The sequence below is a fragment of the Erpetoichthys calabaricus genome, chromosome 12 (genome assembly GCF_900747795.2).
Source record: "Erpetoichthys calabaricus chromosome 12, fErpCal1.3, whole genome shotgun sequence".
Taxonomy (NCBI): Eukaryota; Metazoa; Chordata; class Cladistia; order Polypteriformes; family Polypteridae; genus Erpetoichthys; species Erpetoichthys calabaricus.
The window spans coordinates 107,143,534-107,163,078 of NC_041405.2; the positions used below are offsets into that span (position 1 = coordinate 107,143,534).

At 38.7% G+C, this 19,545-nt stretch overlaps 1 protein-coding gene across 4 annotated transcripts in view; it reads left to right on the top strand.

Annotated features, from left to right (window-relative positions):
• si:ch211-26b3.4 (connector enhancer of kinase suppressor of ras 2) overlaps nucleotides 1-19,545 on the top strand; it is a 597,975-nt gene that overhangs the window by 558,968 nt on the left and 19,462 nt on the right. For all 4 annotated transcript variants that reach the window (XM_051935079.1, XM_051935080.1, XM_051935081.1 and 1 more), the window contains 2 exons: nucleotides 5,501-5,571; nucleotides 15,303-15,403. In XM_051935079.1, the coding sequence (XP_051791039.1) occupies nucleotides 5,501-5,571; nucleotides 15,303-15,403 (172 nt within the window). The remainder of the gene's footprint in view (nucleotides 1-5,500; nucleotides 5,572-15,302; nucleotides 15,404-19,545) is intronic.

Below are 19,545 nucleotides of genomic sequence, written 5' to 3' on the forward strand. Positions count from 1 at the left end.
TGGTCGCTCAAAGGCAGACTTGAAGGTGTGCAATCAGAGATGAAAGCACAAAATTGATTAAGTAAAATCATAGTCAAAGGAACCAGCAGGACTGAAATATCAAGAAAACCGATGGAAAACAAATCACAGAAACCAAATTTAAAGTGAAAAGGAAATTGTGTTAGCACCACCTGAAAAACTGCACCTAATTAGGCTCGGAAGAAAGAGGATATTTTATTTGGAGAGAATCCAATACATATGTATTTCTGCATTACTGTCTCGCTATCTTTTAACAGGACTGCATGCTGTTATCATGTTCTATAACATATCAGGCATCAATTGCATTAACAACATGGCTGTGCCCATGCAGAACAAGCACACAGCATCAATGCCTTTGCACAAAAACAGTGGCCCCAAAATGATGTCACCTTCATGACAATAAAAGATTCCCAATACCCTTTAAAACAAGCTGCATGAATCTAGATGAAGACAGGGTGAAAGAAAAGTTCCCAAGCCTAGACTTGTAACAAATGTATTCTCGTGTCCCTTGGGGTTCAGACTTTCATCTTTGAATCTGCCTTTAAGCAATTCTGTTAGTGGTCTGCCTTTCACCACACTGACACAAGGCATCTATGCTCACTAAATCGTAATGGCTCAGCAAGTGTGTTAAAATAAGCACATTACTGCTTGAATTGCACATTAGGATGTGTTCTTGACTTGCTGCTATTGCTGCCAGTCACAAAACCACAGCTACTTAAAAGCTATTTTAAGACAACCCAGGCACTGGTCAATTTGACTATGTCTGTTTTAGGGTTGTTTTTTTTCTTTTGCATCACTGTAAAGACAACAAACACACAAGGGGAATGTGGCTGATCAGAAGAATGAGTAGTACGTGAGGAAAATGGTGAAAAAGAGAATACAAACTAAAATAGAACAAGATTTACCTTAATGGAATTGAGCAAAAATACTCAGAGGACAAGAGCTGCATGCTGTCATTCGTTTGCTAATTCTCCAGCAGGTGTTTGTGGTGCAGGTTGCCTTCTCTAAGTAATGGGTAATTATCACAGGCTAAACAAATCTTTGAGACACAGCTCACCAGGCACTCTACAGAGCTATTTCGAGTGCCAAGTCACACAAGGCTGATTTGTTTGCTGTAGTACAAGGCATTTTGGCTGTGTACAACTTCTGACAACATTTCTTCAGAATCGGAATGGCAGCAAAAAATTTTTAAAAATGTGTCTAGTAGCAAACAAAACAAATCAACTAAAAATATAAGAAGAAAAGACTTGCCAGCTTGGCTAGACATCCATACATCCATCCGTCCATTTTGAATGCACCTTATTCAATACATGGTTGAGTTGGAGCATCGGGCTAAAGTTAGGAATCAACCCAGTCCACCATAGCACACACTCATGCACACTGAGCCAATAGCCATCTATATATATAAAATCCCTATGTGCGTCCAGGTGTCCGTGTGTGGGTGTCTTCTGGTGAAGTGCGCATGCGCGGGGCACGGTGCTATGCGCAATATTACTGTCAGAGAAAGTTAGAGGCGTTTTATGGAAATATAAACCAGTATTACTGCGAGAGGAAATTAAAGGTATACAATACAGTGACGCATATTACAGCCACATTCAAGCCAGTGTTACTTTCAGAGGAGATTAAAAGCATATTACCAACGCACACGCCTGTATTACCGCCAGAGAAAATTAAAGGTATATTACGGACGTATATTACGGACGTACAAGCCAGCGGACGTACAAGACGGTATCCTTCAATAAGGGCGCGCACAAAAAGGCGAGCCTCAAAAGGACGACCTCAATTGGGCGCAGCGAATAAAGGCACACGTAAATAAAGATCTGCCACCTGTTGCTCTTCACATATTCCAGAGCCCTCCATCCATCCATTATCCAACCCGCTATATCCTAACTACAGGGTCACGGGGGTCTGCTGGAGCCAATCCCAGCCAACACAGGGCGCAAGGCAGGAAACAAACCCCGGGCTGGGCGCCAGCCAACCGCAGGGCTATTCCAGAGCCATTTGAACTAAATTATCTACGCGCCCTTACTGAATAGAGCCGTACAAGACAGTATTACTGTCACAGAAAATAAAAGACACACAATACACGGCGGCAGCCCACGAAGAACAGTCAGCTCAGCAAGTAAACATCAACAAAAGAAAGGCTGAAAGAAAGAAAAATACGACCAACAAAAAGAATGAGGTCAAAGTCCCTTGCCATTTAATATAGACTGTTCCTACTAATGTTTATGCACTACTGTTCTAGCGCCCATTATTGTAACGGGCTAAATGACTAGTTAGTAAATAAACCTAATAGCATATAGTATGTTATAGATATGGGAAGAAAACTACTGTATACAAAGAAAATAAGCATGTACACACTGGAAGAACATTGACCATTTAGGAACTCAAACCTAGTCTCTTAGAGATCAGAGGAAGCTGTCCTAACGCCTGCACCACCCTGCTGCTCTCCTTAACCCTTAATTACTCTCATAAGTTCTCACGTGGTGTACTTTATGCACCAGTGTTAAAATGGCTATTTATATGTACTCTGTCTAATATAAATTATTGCAATAATTTTGAATTGTTCATGTTTTTAATGCAATTTAATACCATATTACTAAATAGTACGACACAGTCTAGGATGATCTTCTTATATAATGCGCTACCTGTGGCTGTTTGTGTGTCTGTCCAGGATTTTAAGTCACCTGCAGCTCGCAAACTGTTTGATCAATTGACCTGAAATTTGGTACATTTATACTACGTGACATCTACTATCCACTTTCGGGGGTGATGATTGACCTCCAGCGTTAGTCCTCTTTTTATTTTTATTTTGTTTTATTGTAGAATAAATCAACTCTCGGCAGTGGCCAGCAGGGAGGCCATGCAGCACATGCATACTGGCGCCATTCTCATCCCTACCAGCTTCACCGTCACTTCCTCTACCTCTTCATATCTTAAATCATTCTTGAGGCAGATTGAAGACTTAAGTGCCAGCTTAAGTGAAAAATTAAAGAAAACGTACTAAGTATTGCAACACAAACACTGACTTAATCAGTTTTAACACGTAAAGATGATGACAAAAGAAGAGAAGCAGCAGGCCGCTAAGGTGGAGGAAAGAAGAGCTGCTCAGGAAGCAGCAAGCACATCAACCTCTGAGCAAACGAGTGCTAAATGTATGGCGAAAGAGGATGAAAATTAAGTCAAGTGTATTCACTGCACGTTATCATGCAGTGCGCCGCTACTGGGCTGAAAATTAACCTGGTCCACTTCTCCAGTGTTCATTCCTCACCGGTCACACTTTCATCCACTGCAGGATTTGCACATGTATCATATTTCACTTCACTTGTTGAGAGTCCTTTGCAGACAAAGTCATTACAAGAAGAAAATCTGATCGTTATCATACATACGTAAGTACCCGTGCAGTGTACCAACTGGTAACTGTGCATCCACTCATAAAACCAGCAGGGGGCACACTGGAAGGAAACCATTGCAACACTGTACTTCTAGTGAATAAGGCCGAGGATAGATGGCGGATGCTGTTGGTAGGTTCAAGTAAAAGAACGGTGGACAAAAATAACTGAGATTGGTGTACAAAATACACCAGCGCAAGTAGTCAAGGGTTAAAGACAGGACAATCCAGTGTACACCCAGTAGCAGGAAGACAAGGTTTAACTTGACTAGTTCCTGACAGTGGCCAGTTATGGGAATTTGTGCAAATCATTATGCACTAGCAGAAAATGTCAATTCTGTCCTAAAAAGGAGTATCATAGATAGAGTAATCTTGAAAAGTAATTATTCTCGTCCCTGGGCATTCTACCTATTTTTTAATATAACATGCTACTGTATTGAGCTGGATTAGATGTTGATTAATACAAAAAATCCTTAATAATAATAAATAAATATATTACATAAAGACTTTTTTCCCCTTTGATACACTTTAGCAGGCTTTGGCCTCCCAAACTGTCATTAGGAAGTGCATAATTAATAGAATGGGGTCAACCTGTGTCTAAATACAGGGTTTCACATGAGTGCAGGTTAATTACATCTGTGTCTGGGAAGTCTCACTGTTACTTAATGCAGATCTCTGTACAATCTACACCATAAGGACAAATGACCGATCAAAGCAAATCTGGGCCATATGTACTGAGGAGTCCAGTGGGAGGAGGTATGATTTTTTGTGCTGTATACAGATATTATACTAGGACAAGGGGATCAGCCTTTTGCCAAGCTGCACTATAACTCAGAGTAAACCAGCATTCACCCATAGCTCACTGCTTGTAGGAACCCTGAGAGCAATTCTTTTACAGTGTGTTGACAGTAAGGCTGTCAGAAAAGATTTGCAGTATTGAGTGAGAAAAAGAGCTGACACCACGTATCATTAATAATTTTATCCTAATATCCTCTGGGTTACTACATCCTCCCATTGTGCCAGTTTTATTTTAGAAGCGAACTACCCTATTCTGCTACTTTAAGGATTTATTTTCTATGTCTTTAATATCAGGTTTTTCAGACATTCTCAAGTGTCAGCCACTTTGCTCTCTGTGCTCTGCCTGACTGTGTGATGTTAACAGTTGTTGTTCTGGTGTTTGTCTGAAAAGCTCTGAAGCAGAGGTTGTCTGTGCCTCTGAATGACGAGGAAGTATGATAGTTCACTTTCTTTCACATGCAAGTCTATTATATCTGGCTAAAAAGTGGCCAAAGCAGTTCATTCACTAATTACTATGATTGTGTGAAGTTTGTCATCCTTAAATAATACGTACTGTATCTTGGATTCCATTCATCCTCTACCTAACATGCTTAAACCGATTCAAAATAATATGGGGAGAGGTGTTTGGTAAAGCCTGAAGTATCAGACACAAGGCAGGAATTAACTCTGCATGGGTTAACAGTTCATTGCAGATTACGCTTATGCACTCACACAATTCTGAATAAATAATCACCAATTTACCTAACATGCATTTCTCATAGATGTGGAAGGAAGCTGAAATGCCAAGATAAAAACCATGTAGACATGGAACAGCATGACAAATTCACAAAGAGAGTGGACAAGTTGGCATTTGAACCTAAGAGTCTATGCTCTGAGCCAGAGTGTTAACTACATGTTAACTACATTTGTATCTTGCATTCACTTAAATTAGATTAAAGCTATGACAGCAGAGACAAACAAAACCAAAATATCTCAGGCAGGCATGCAGCTTGAAATTTAGGTCTTGAAATTTTTCATAATGTATAGTATATATGTATAAATTAACCCTAAACGCACATTATGATACAACAAAATAGGCAATGTCTTTATAGACTTGGGCACACACTTATAATTGCATCTTCATTTCATGCTAGATTGTGACTGAATGAGAAATGCGTAACATTCCTATGTAGGTCATGAAGAGTTTCTGTGCTGCACTTGCTTATGAAAAGATGGATGCAAGTAAAAATGTGTTTTATGGGGTAGCAAATTAGGACCTGAACTGGTATGATAACCCTTTGTATTTTCCAACAGGTGGATGAATCGGCTTGGCCTAGCAGCAATTGGATACACACCAGATGACAAAGTTACCCGACCTGATGAAGGTGAGAGCAAATCTTTTTAATGCCTATTGCATTCAGAAGCAGTATTGGGCCTAAGAAAACATGGAAAAATGCTGAACAATGTATTGAATGCTGCTTATTTTGTAAAGTGTATGCTTCTGACTCCTATGTGTTATAGTTCCAATTAAATGTTTTATTATAAAATATGGTGGCTAAACCTTTTTCACTCTTAGCTCTGTGATCAGTGGACTGACTGTGAGAGAGCCAGCGAGAATAGTTGCGGAACCAGCCGGGTTACCCTGTTTAATCGTTGGTGTTTAACCCATAGAAAAATAAACAAAAAGCACGTTCAGCACCATTGTGCTCAAGGGCAGTAGCAAAATAAAAGCCACATTTGCCAACATAAGAGAACAAGTCCCACAGTGTTAAAGGGAGCTCCATCTGTTTGGATCCAGAATAAGCCACCATCCACCTGAAAAGGATAGAGCCATCTCATAGCTGGATGGGGATGGTAGGTGTAGTCCTGGGGCTGCCTATCGGAACTGTGGGATGGAAAGAAGAAAATGTTAGTGACGAACCCCCTGTCGTCACAGGATGGCACTGCTTACCTTGACAGATCCAGGAAGATAACCCCCAGGCGCATGTATGTGACACCCCTTAGATTTTCTCATGCTATATTGTGTTACAATGTGGTATCTATATTGCTATCTAAAATTATCTTTATATAACTTGAATGTTTATGCTTTTTACTTATCAGAATAAAAACTGATTAACTTAAGAGGTGATAATTATGAAAATAAGCACAAAATAGCCAATTCCATTAATATTTATCTCTCTATGACAAGTATCTGCTAGTGGCATCTTTGCCATAAATTATATCCATTATTTCACATCTAATTGTTCACATTCTATTGTATAAAATTGTTCAAGCTTCCTTGAGTTGTTTTTGATTCCATTTGAGAAGAGCAGTTTTCAAAATGTGCTATATATTTTTGGGACTGGACTGGTTTCTCAGTATGTCTTTCCATAGAATTGATTTTGTTGTTAATTTCATAGCTTTCCGCGGTGCCTATGGTTGTAGATTTTGTGTCATTAATGTGTTTGAAGATCAGCTCCAGAGTCCCAGGTGTCTCACAGTCATGTCTCAGGTTTCCTTAGGATTTTATTATAATCTGACCCATCCATTCTGCTTTATATCTTTACCTGATTCCAGGCTCTGATGTACAAAAGCATCACCATGGCTTGATGCCTCCTCCATTAGTAGTACAAATGAGCTTAGTGTTGGTCTAAACACACCACTTAACTTTCTACTTCATTTTAGCTTTAACCAAATGTAGGGGGATCAGATTTTCCCTGAAAAAATACCTTATTTGGGAAAGGAAGAGAGAGGTCAGTGTATGGCTGAATGTTTTTTAATGATTAACAGAAGTAATTACAAACATTCTACTGCCTGTATCACAATGCATATGCCTATATTTTACCCACATTAACACTGCACATGCAACAGCTTCCTAAAACTAGAAGAGTTCTTACATACCAAGTCTATTCATATGGACTCCATTAAAAAAGGAAGCAAGCCTCCTCATAGGATGCAAACCATTAACCACAAGAACAATTATATTTAAACATGTCAGTAATGCTGCTGACAGCTACACTATCATTTCAAAAGCATTATTAAGATATTCTTTCTTCAGTGGAAGTTCTGTGCTACAGGGATCTCAATGTCTTTTATTCATGCTGTATTGCCAATGTTCTTAACAATTGTAGGACATCTAAGTGGGCAGATCTTGTCTGTTTTGAACACAGTTGGCATGAATAGCGATTAGATAGAGATAGATAGATAGATACTTTATTAATCCCAATGGGAAATTCACATTCTTCAGCAGCAGCATACTGATACAATAAATAATATTAAATTAAAGAATGATAATAATACAGGTGAAAAAAACAGACAATAACTATGTATAATGTTAAATATTAACGTTTACCCCCCCTGGTGGAATTAAAGAGTCGCATAGTTTGGGGGAGGAACGATCTCCTCAATCTGTCAGTGGAGCAGGACAGTGACAGCAGTCTGTCGCTGAAGCTGCTCTTCTGTCTGGAGATGACATTATTTAGTGGATGCAGTGGATTCTCCATAATTGATAGGAGCCTGCTGAGTGCCCTTTGCTCTGCCACAGATGTTAAACTGTCCAGCTCCATGCCAACAATAGAGCCTGCCTTCCTCACCAGTTTGTCCAGGCGTGAGGCGTCTTTCCTCTTATGCTGCCTCCCCAGCACACCACTGCGTAGAAGAGGGCGCTCGCCACAACTGTTTGATAGAACATCTGCAGCATCTTAATGCAGATGTTGAAGGAAGCCAGCCTTCTAAGGAAGTATAACCGGCTTTGTCCTTTCTTGCACAGCGCATCAGTATTGGCAGTCCAGTCTAATTTATCATCCAGCTGCACTCCCAGATATTTATAGGTCTGCACCATCTGCACACAGTCACCTTTGATGATCACTGGGTCTATGAGGGGTCTGGGCCTCCTAAAATCCACCACCAGCTCCTTGGTTTTGCTGGTGTTCAGGTGTAGGTGGTTTGAGTCGGACCATTTAACAAAGTCATTGATTAGGTCCCTATACTCCTCCTCCAGCCCATTCCTGATACAGCCCACGATAGCAGTGTCATCAGCGAACTTTTGCACATGGCAGGACTCCGAGTTGTATTGGAAGTCCGATGTATATAGGCTGAACAGGACCGGAGAAAGTACAGTCCCTTGTGGCGCTCCTGTGTTGCTGACCACAATGTCAGACGTGCAGTTCCCAAGACGCACATACTGAGGTCTGTCTTTAAGATAGTCCACGATCCATGCCACTAGGTATGAATCTAATCCCATCTCTGTCAGCTTGTCCCTAAGGAGCAGAGGTTGGATTGTGTTGAAGGCGCTAGAGAAGTCTAGAAACATAATTCTTACAGCACCACTGCCTCTGTCCAAGTGAGAGAGGGATCGGTGTAGCATATAGATGATGGCATCTTCCGCTCCCACCTTCTCCTGATATGCAAACTGCAGAGGGTCAAGGGCGTGTTGAACCTGTGGCCTAAGGTGGTGAAGCAGCAGCCTCTCCATGGTCTTCATCACATGTGATGTCAGAGCAACAGGCCGAAAGTCATTCAGCTCACTAGGACGTGATACCTTTGGGACTGGGGTGATACAAGATGTTTTCCAAAGCCTCGGGACTCTCCCCTGTTCCAGGCTCAGGTTGAAGATGCGCTGTAGAGGACCCCCCAGCTCCGATGCACAGACCTTCAGCAGTCGTGGCGATACTCCATCTGGACCCGCTGCTTTGCTGGCACGAAGTCTCCTCAGCTCTCTGCTCACTTGCGCTGTTGTTATTATGGGTGGGGATGTTTTTCCTATGCTGGTATCAGCAGAAGGATGTGTGGAGGGTGCAGTACTCCGAGGTGAGAGTGAGAGTGGGTTAGGGTGGTCAAACCTGTTAAAAAAGTTGTTCATTTGGTTTGCTCTCTTCACGTCTCTCTCAATGGTGGTACCCCGCTTCGAGCTGCAGCCAGTGATGATCTTCATCCCATCCCACACTTCCTTCATGCTGTTATTCTGCAACTTCTGCTCCAGCTTTCTCCTGTACTGCTCCTTCGCCGCCCTGAGTTGGACTCGGAGTTCCTTCTGCACGCGCTTGAGCTCATGCTGATCACCGTCTTTAAAAGCCCTTTTCTTCTGATTCAAAAAGCCCTTGATGTCACTTGTAATCCATGGCTTGTTGTTAGCATAGCAGCGTACTGTTCTTACTGGAACTACAATGTCCATACAGAAGTTGATGTAGTCAGTAGTGCAGTCAACAACTTCCTCAATGTTCTCATTATGAGATCCCTGCAGGATATCCCAGTCTGTAGTTCCAAAAAGTTCTCTCAGAGTATTCTCAGCCTCCGGGGTCCACTTCCTGAATGATCGTGTGGTTACAGGTAGGACTCTAACTTTTGGTTTATAGTGAGGCTGAAGCTGAACCAGGTTATGATCTCCTTTCCCAAGCGCAGGCAGCGGGGTGGCGCTGTATGCGTCTTTAACGTTTGCATACAGTAAATCAATAGTCTTATTTCCCCGGGTGTTACAGTCCACATACTGGGAGAATGCAGGTAATGTTTTGTCCAGCGTCACATGGTTAAAGTCTCCAGCGATTAGCACAAGCACCTCAGGGTGCTGCGTTTGTAACTTAGCAACAGCGGAATGGATGATGTCACTCGCTGACTCCACGTCTGCCCGAGGAGGAATGTATACAATAACAACAATGACGTGTCCAAACTCTCTGGGCAAATAGTAGGGACGTAAACTTACGGCCAACAGTTCGATATCCCTGCAGCAAGTGGAGATTTTGACGTTAACATGTCCAGAGTGACACCACCGTGTATTAACATAGAGAGCGAGTCCTCCTCCTTTGTGCTTACCACAGGTACTTGCATCTCTGTCCGCTCTAACTGTGCTAAACCCGGGTAGCTCCACGTTGGCATCTGGGATGGTGTTATTTAGCCACGTTTCGCAGAAACACAACAAACTGCATTCTCTGTAGGTCCTTACATTTTTCACCAGCGCAGCCAGTTCGTCGATCTTATTTGAGATTGAGTTTACATTCCCCAGAATCACAGAAGGCACCGAAGGCTTGAAACGCCACTTTCTCGCAAGCCGCTTCTTTTTTAGCTTAGTGCCGGCTCTGCTGCCACGATATCGCCTTCTTACCTCGTCGGGTAAATATGGAACCACACCGGCACTGGCATTTGTTCTCAGCGCCCGAAGTTGAGTACTTGAATAGGCGAGTCTCGGCGTGTTAAAATCCATGCCCACGTTGTAAAAATAAGTGTGTCCAGGGAAGGAATCCACATAAAATAAAGTGGTAGGAGTGATCAATAAATAAAAATAGAAAAATAAAAGTAGAAAAGTACACATACATATACAGTCATAAACACAGATTAAACACAGTATACTAATGTACATCTACTAGCGAGCTCTGTTCAACAAAGTTCACAGTGCAGTGTTTACATAAATTACTGCAAAAATATATTTGGGACATCTAAAATGCAAGAAAAATAAACTTTGTTTAAGAATATGTTGTGACACCTAAAATTGGGATTATACTGTAAATTTGGGATTATAATGTCCCAGGATATGTAAGATGTCTGGTCACCCTTATCCATATACCTTCAGTCAAACAGCAGTCTTAAATTTATTATTTTCTTTTAGCAATGACATTTGCTTTGTGACACTAATTTAAAGACAAAATGTATTAATACATATGCATTTCTGTCGCCTTAGGCCTCATTGACTAATTCCTGGATATACAGCTTTGGAGAGTTAACTTTTCTACATAGATCCTTAGCTGGGCCATATTTTCTCCATTTCTTAATGTTAGCTTTTTCAGTTTTCAGTATATGGGAAATCTGTTTATCCCTTTTCCTTATTGGGTGGTTTTCAATAAACATATCTCAAGTTTGCTTTTGAATATATTTTTTTATCATCATGATGTATTTTCAGGGGATTCACCTTTTAGACTTTCTAGAGATTGATCTGAATACAAACATTCCATGTAATTTACTTAAATGTGCACAAAAATATACTGTGAACAGGCTGGGCACACTTGTAGCCACCCTTGACAGCAAGGCCAAATGATGTCTTTATTAAATAAAGCACTCAGGGCTAAATAATAAAATGGAGCAAACAAAAATAATACCATAAACAGAACAGAAAATGAGACAATACGGCCTGAATTAGCACATAAACCACTCCCTTCATACCTCTAGCCTCTCATCCCCAACTAACCTCTCTTCTTCAGACTCATTGAGCTACTGACCTGAGAAAGCTTCAAACCATCCTATGGTTTAATGTCCCTTCTGTCCAGACCAGACATTATTTTTAGGATCAGAATAGGTGTATAAAGTCTTAGGTTCACCAGGCCACAGTGACCCGTTGTCAGCTTCTGTGTCACTGCATATCTAAGTCTTCCACAGCCCTTAAACCGATGCACCACACTTATCTTATAATATAGGAGTTTCCTCCAAGGCAAAATGTAGTGAGGTCTCAAAATGAAGCTATGGAGTAGGCCAAAATCTTAACTGATCTGTCCAATAGAGGCTCACTTGCCTTCAGCCAGGCTCCTAAGGGTATCTGCAAGCTTCAGCTGGAGCAGGCCCAGAATGGGGGCCTGGAAAATTAACTATAAATATCTCAAAAATTAAGTGAAACCCCACGAGGAGGAGGATAACCATTAACCCCTGGCTTGTGTACTAAAAGTGTAACAAAGAATCTGTAAATTAGAGCTGTTAACAAAAATAGATAATAAAAGACCACAAAAGTTCAACAGAAAATCCAACAACAAAAACACAGCAATAATCACACAAACTCCTTAGATGAATAAATGCCACTCCTGAGCCTTCCCAGCCCGTTTAAATAAAGAAAACTTGCCTTTGGGCTATTTAGTGTCTGTTCACTCACCAGTAAGGGTCCTCTACTCTAATATCTGCTATTGACCATAAGTTTGATTTTCTTTGTTTGACTGAGACTTGGCAGCAACCCAACGATTTTTTTACAGCTTAATCAAGCTGTTCCTCCTGGGTTTGCCAGTCTTGTGCCTCTGGTCAGGGTGGCAGTTTCACAATACTCTAAGGCTAGAAATGTAAACTATCCTCTAAAACCATACCACGGTATGCCTTATTTGAGTCCATTGTCTTACAAATGAATGGACCTACTCCCACTATAACTGCCACTGTTTATTAACCATCCAAGCTGAATAAGGACTTTTTTTTGCTCAGCTGTCTGGGTTTGCAAATTCCCTTTGTTCTATGTCCTCTAATGTTATTTTGCTGGGCAATTTTAATATACATATGAACACTGTCAGTAATACTGTCATGCCTCGTTAGTATTGGTCTACAGCAATTTGTAGATTTTTCTACTCACTCTAAAAGCCATATTCTTGATCTTATCTGTTGCTCTGGTGTTACTTCTCATAATAGTACTGCATCTGACCTGTCCATATCTGACCACAAACTCTTTTAATGTCAATTACGCCATCTTAATGTTAAATACCACATTGATTTTAAGATTCTTCTTTTTACTTTAAAGACCCTCCATAATCTGGCACCTCCGTATCTCTCTAATCTTCTTCCTATCTCCACTCCTTCCCAAATTCTTAGGTCCTTCTCCTCTATTAATCTTATTATACCTTCTGCTTGCCTGACTACCATGGGGTTTAGCAACATTTATAGAAGCTAAAGACAATAAAATTCTACCTCAGACTCTTCGCCAAGCATTAGTTATCATCTTTCCTAAGAAAAATATTGACTTACTACAATGTTCATCATACAGACGAATCTCTCTTCTGAATAATGACATTAAGATACTCATCAAAGTTCTAGCCAGAAGGATTGAGAAAGTGCTTCCTTCTGTAAAATTACAAGACCAAATGGAATTTTTTAAATGCAAACACTTAACTTCTAACTTTCAATGTTTTATTAATGTAATATCTTCACCCATTAAATCTAACATCCCAGAGATCTTATTATCTTTAGATCCAGAAAAGCATTTGATCTGGTTGAATGGGACTACTTATTCACCACATTGCACAAATTTGGGTTCAGCTCAAACATATGTGCATGGATCAAATTACTTTATACTTGTCCAGAAGCCTCAGTTTGTGTTAACAACATTATTTCTGACTACTTCAGACTAGAGCCTGGTACTCAACAAGGATGTCCCTTATCACCTTTCCTCTTTGCAGTCACCATTGAACCACTGGCTGTATAGTTTCAAAATGCATTAGAGATAAAGGGGATTCTCAGAGAAGAACTTCAACAGAAAATATCACTATATGCAGATGATATGGTACTGTATATATCTGAGCCACAAAATTGTGTGCCAACAGTCCTAAAAGCATTAGCAGATTTTCAAAAAATATCTGTACTCAAAATCAATTTGAATAAAAGTGTGATTTTTCCATGAATAGATGGTCTACCCTCCATCTTACATTAGCAGGGAGAATCAACATTTTTAAGGTGACCATCCTTCCCAAGCTTTTATCTGTTGCACCTAACAACCACCTTTTCCCACCCTTTCAAACTTATACACTATTTAATGTCTGGAAAATGTCCAGGATTTAAAATCTAAGAGACTTGTACATAGATAATGTCTTTGTATCCTATGAACAATTACGCTTCAAATTCAACTTCTCATCAACACAATTCTTCCACTACTTTCAAGCTAGGAACTTTGCTAAACAGAACTGCCCAATTTTCCTTACCTCCTACTTTTTTCTATTCCTGAAGAAATATTGACTAGTCTAGAAAACTCAGATGGCATCTCTAAAATTTATAAAAAATATTTTAAAGTCCCTTGCTTTCAAAGACCCCAGGGTATATTGGGGAAAGGATTTGTCACTTAATATTTCATAAAAAGAGTGCAAGGCAGCCATGCACAGAATACAGTCTAACTCCTTATGTGCAAAGCATTCAATCATTCAAACTAAAATCATTTATTGGCTACATTTATCTTGTTTAATATTGTCCAGAATGTTTCCAAGACAAGATTCAACATGTGAACGCTGCAGTCTTGTTCCACCTTCACTGGGCCACATGTTTTGGGAGTGCACCAGCTTCGGTGGCACAATCCCTCCTAACCCATTAACAGCTGTGTTTGGTGTACTCCCAGATAGGCTTAAAGTGGAGAAGGACAAACAAACTGTAATTGCCTTTACTTCACTACTAGCACACAGACTTATCTTGCTCAGCTGGAAGAATCCTTGCCCACCACTTTCATGTCAGTGGGTAACTAATGTTCTATATTACATGAAATTGGAAAAATCAAATTCTCAGTTAGAGGATCTGTTCAAAATCTTTTTTAAAATATGGCAGGATCTGATCAGTAACATTTTAGAATAAACTCCCATTTTGGGGAAAAGGATACCCTTCCTTTCTTGTTCCTTTTATAGAGTAGCTTGGTTGCTGGCTATCCTCTCTGTCTCTTGGGTAAGGGTTTAATTTTGCTTTGCTTTGTATTGTTAAGTTTGACTTGATTGTATGGAATTTTATCTGCTTCTAATTAAAATCAATAAAAAAACTTGAATAAATAAATCCCACTTTAAAACACACCTTTTTAAGCTTGCTTATTCTGTTTGATATAAATTTTAGTTCATTTACTTAATTTCAATGTTGCATTAACACTGGTTTTATTGTAAATGTAATATTTTATTTATTTTACATTGTGACTGTTGTTATTAATCAGTGAGGCATCCTTGAGTGCCTTGAAAGGCACCTATAAATAAAATAAAGTAATAAAAAATTACAATAACAATTTAATATATATATTTTTTTGTTTTATTACGTTGTACTTTTTTTACTTTTTACTACGTTTTATTATTAATTGGTATTGAAAATAGATAATTGTAGTGAAATACTCAAGTAAGTAATTTTCTGTTTATAATAACTAAGGACCAAACTGTGTTCCTCCCGTGCCCCGCTCTTCTATATACCATCTCTTTAAATACAATCGCTTTCTCTAATGGTGGTGGGGCCTGACACCCTTCGAGCGGTTCAGCAACAAGAACTTGCTTGGGGGTTGGTATGCTCCCTAGTCTACTTTAATATAATCATATTTTAATCATATTATCATGCTGATTAGTTAGGAAATATCCTAAACAAAGTAACATAATGAAATGTGATGAAGTCTAATTAAGCATGTTGAAAGAAGAATTGATCACCTGTTCAGTTAGCTTGTTTTGTATATGTGTTGCAGATTATTGGAGCGAAAGTGACCAGGATGAAATTGATGGTTCCTTAACCCTGAAACAAGAGGTCCCTTCATCAATGTGTGATACATATCATCGAACCTCCTCGGTAAGTTCATAGACTAAAAGAATAACTTTACAGTATATAACAGAATAGCTTTTTTTGAAACTGAACAAAACATTTTTCACCCATGGTGTTAGGAAATGTCAAACAAGAAAGAGTAAAATTACATCAATAAAGAGGAGAAGAGTAAAACAAAGTGACATTGTGTGCAGTTATGCAAGGATCAAATGTAATAAGTGTTAAGATAATTAACTCTAGTCCTACTGAACAGACAGTAAGAAAAGGAAGCTGAAATATTATACAGTATCTATTCAATTTACAAAAAGTATTAAGGCAAGATTTGAAATATTGCTATATAGTTAAAACCCTGAAAGGCAAAGCATTTTAACCAAGAACAAATAACCCAAACAGAGCCCAAAAGAGGACTACAAAATAAAGTCTAATTCCCTCATCCACCACCACAAATTTGAAGTGAACAGCTTAGCTTCACAAAACATAAACCAAATATGCAATAATTAAATGGTAACTGGGGCCAGGACCAAACAAAAGCAAAATTAGTCATGGCAAGAGTAGGGAATGCTACCAGAAGGAAAAGAATTAGCCTTAAGTGATCAGGAGGATAATTTTATATCAGAGCAGAAGATAAACAAAAACAAAATCATTGTTGAATGGGAAATGGTGTTGTGATGTCCGAGAGGAGTCACCACAAGAATTTAAAATAGTGACCAGGCAATGAAACATAAATAAAATCTTCTTCTTCTTCTTCTTCTTCTGCTTCTTCTTCTTCTTCTTCTGCTTCTTCTTCTTCTTTTTTTTTCAGCTGCTCCCGTTAGGGGTCGCCACTAACCCTAATCTGAAACCAGGAGTCTCTCCTAATATCAGAACCAAAATCATAGTCAGAGAATCAGAGCCAGGGATGTAGTAAATCTGTAGTAAACTAATTCTAACACACACCACTACAAAAGACATTGTTTATCCATAAATAATTTTAAACTTGTGTTTGTGTCGGCACGCGCTCTGCATTGCATATTAATTATAATATGCAACCAGTAAACATCCTGCAGTGCTCATACAACAACATAGACTAGCATCAAGAACATGCTAAAATAATATACAGTAAATTCCCAAAGCACACTGCAACTACTAAAGAAGAAAAATAAAAAAAGTGGATCATGACAATTGAAGTTAAGCACCATAGTTAACCTGGCAAAAATCACGAAAGAAAGTAAAGCCCAAAGATTTATTTTAGCAATCCAGAATCTTGGATGACTTCTAAAGTGTAATGCTGTCTTATAAACTGCTGTCAGTGATGTCATAGGCCTATCATAACAACAAGGCTCAAAATAGTGGTGTCTATTAAGAAAATTAAATGTATTAATTTAACAAATCAATGGCCACAAAACACCACTCGTGACAGTTGCTTTCCCTGGTCCATGAGGCAAAACCCACAAAATGTAATTAACAGAATAATAATTGACATTTTTAAAAAAAAGACAAAATGTTTTCTTTGTTTTAAGTTGTTTCTTTCTTTTTAAGTTTGAAATTAAGTAATAGGTATCTTGTCAGACATTTTAAATCTGCTAATTACTATATCCATAATTATGAAAAGTGTGGTTTACAGAAGAGCAGCATGGTGATACAGTGGCTAATGCTGCTGTCTGACAGCTCTAGATTTCTGGGTTTAAATTTTGACTTGTGTGTTGTGGAGTTCACACATTCTGCCTTTGTAGATTCTTCTCATATCTTAAAGGTAAGCTTCTAAATAGTACCAGTAAGTGTGACCTGTGATGGACTGACACCCACTTCCACTTGGAACAGTTCCAGATTCACACAAACGTTGGAAAATGAATGAATGATTATTTTACTGATTGCCATTGTACAGACATGCAGTGATCATTTTAAGCATCTGTTGTTGAGGAAGGAGGAGTTTTTAGTTTTTGAAATTTTTTTTATGACATTATTGCGTATAGCTGCTCTGATCTGTTATGATCATTTAGTATTTTGTTTGTTCCAGTGAAAGATGCTTGAATCTAATACTAGTTTTTATTTTTGTTGCATTTTTTCTGCTTACCCTTTTTCCTGAAGATAGCATCAGAGACAGGAGTTAAATAAATATTCATGCATAGGCAGAATCTCAGCTGTCCCCTAGTTTTTGAACGTTAAACTTGAGGGACTTGACGATCTGCTTTCTGTATTGCTGTTTTTCTTTACTGCAACAGAACTTGCCGGTTTGTATTTTCTTGTATTTTTAGTATGTGTGAATGCTATTAATAAGAATGCTTCTGGATCAGGTAATTGCCAAAGAATTTGTGCACAGAGGTGTCCTTTTATCTTTTACACGGATCTTTGTTTGTTATGATTAAGGTGTGTTTCTCATTTTTTAATCTTGGATTACCCATTATGATGTGTTTTTTTTTTTTTTTTAATTTTTATTTTATTAATTTTCATTGTAATCATTCCATACAAACAGATCAATTTATAACCCAACAAATTTGAAGACAAATCAAACCCCACCCCTGAGAAGGAGAGCTTAGCTAAAGGAAAATTGCTTTAAGCTTTTTAATAAGGCAACATTAGACAAAAGAAGGGGAGAAGTAAATATCTATATAAATAAGAGATGGAGAAGGGAGTTAAATGCAATAATAGTTAATTCTCTTATTCTAAAATAATATTGATTAAATCCTGCCAAGTTTTGAAAAAATTTTGTACAGATCCTCTAACTGAAAATTTGATTTTTTCCAATTTCAAATAATATAAAACATCAGTTTCCCACTGACTTATAAGAGGAGAATTAGGATTCTTCCAATTTAACAAAATAAGTCTGCGTGCCAAGAGTGTAGTGAATGCAATCACCGTTTGTTTGTCCTTCTCCAATTCAAGTCCATCTGGAAGGACACCAAATACAGCTGTTAGTGGGTTAGGAGGGATTGTGATACTAAGGCTGTCTGAGAGGCACTTAAAAAATTTTGTCCAAAATGATGTTAGTTTGGTGCAGGCCCAGAACATGTGACCCAGTGAGGCAGGAGCTTGGTTGCAGCGCTCGCAGGTTGGATCCTGGCCTGGAAACATTTTGGACAGTTTAAGCGAGACAGATGAGCTCGATATATAATTTTTAGTTGAATAATTCTATGCTTTGCGCATATAGAACTCGAGTGAATTCTCTGCTTTGCTACCTTCCACTCCTTTTCTGATATATTGATTAAGAGATCTTCTTCCCAATGTCCTCTTGGATCTTTGAAAGGTAGGGACTCTAATAAGATTTTATATATTGCGGAAATAGTGTTTGTTTCCTCGGAATTGAGCAGTATTTTTTCCAGCATTGTGGAGGGTGCAAGGTGGGGGAAATCGGGCAATTTCTGTTTAACAAAATTTCTAACTTGAAGATAGTAAAAGAAATGTGTAGCTGGGAGGTTAAATTTTGAACGTAATTGTTCAAAAGATGTAAATATGTTGTCTATATAAAGATCTCTGAGCATTTTAATCCCAAAACTTTTCCAGGTATTAAAAACTGGATATACTTGCGAAGGTTGAAAGAGGTGGTTCCCTTGCAGAGGTGCCACTGATAAAAGGTTTTCCATCTTAAAATGCTTCCTAATTTGGTTCCATATTCTGAGTGAGTAAAGCACAATTGGGTTATTAGTATATTTGGGATAACTTTCATTTATTGGAGAGCAGAGCAGGGAATATAAAGAAGTACTACAGGATTTTACTTCTATTGCAGACCAAGCCTGTGTATGTGCATTTATTTGTGTCCAGGTTTTTATGGCTTGTATGTTTGCTGCCCAGTAATAAAACTGAAAATTAGGTAAAGCCATGCCACCTTGATGTGTTTTATTAAACTGAATACATTTAGTGGTTTAGCCAGCACTGCTGCCTCATAGCTTTAGAGTCCTGAGATAAATATCACCCCTTGTGTGGAATTTACATTTTCATTATGTCCAATGCACTGCATGTGCTTCCACACTCACTGGAGTAGCAGGGAGAATGTTAAAAAATTGAAACAACAGAAAATAAAAAATTATAACATTTTGAAAAAGGAAAGAAGATAGGCAGATCTATTGTCCAACACATTCCTAAAAACAAGACACTTTTTGGTAGTCTTCCTGCTGTTGTGTAAAACCTGCTGATTCAGCAGTACATTTACTACTGACTGAAAATAGTTTTTTTGTGTTTGTCCTCCTCATTCT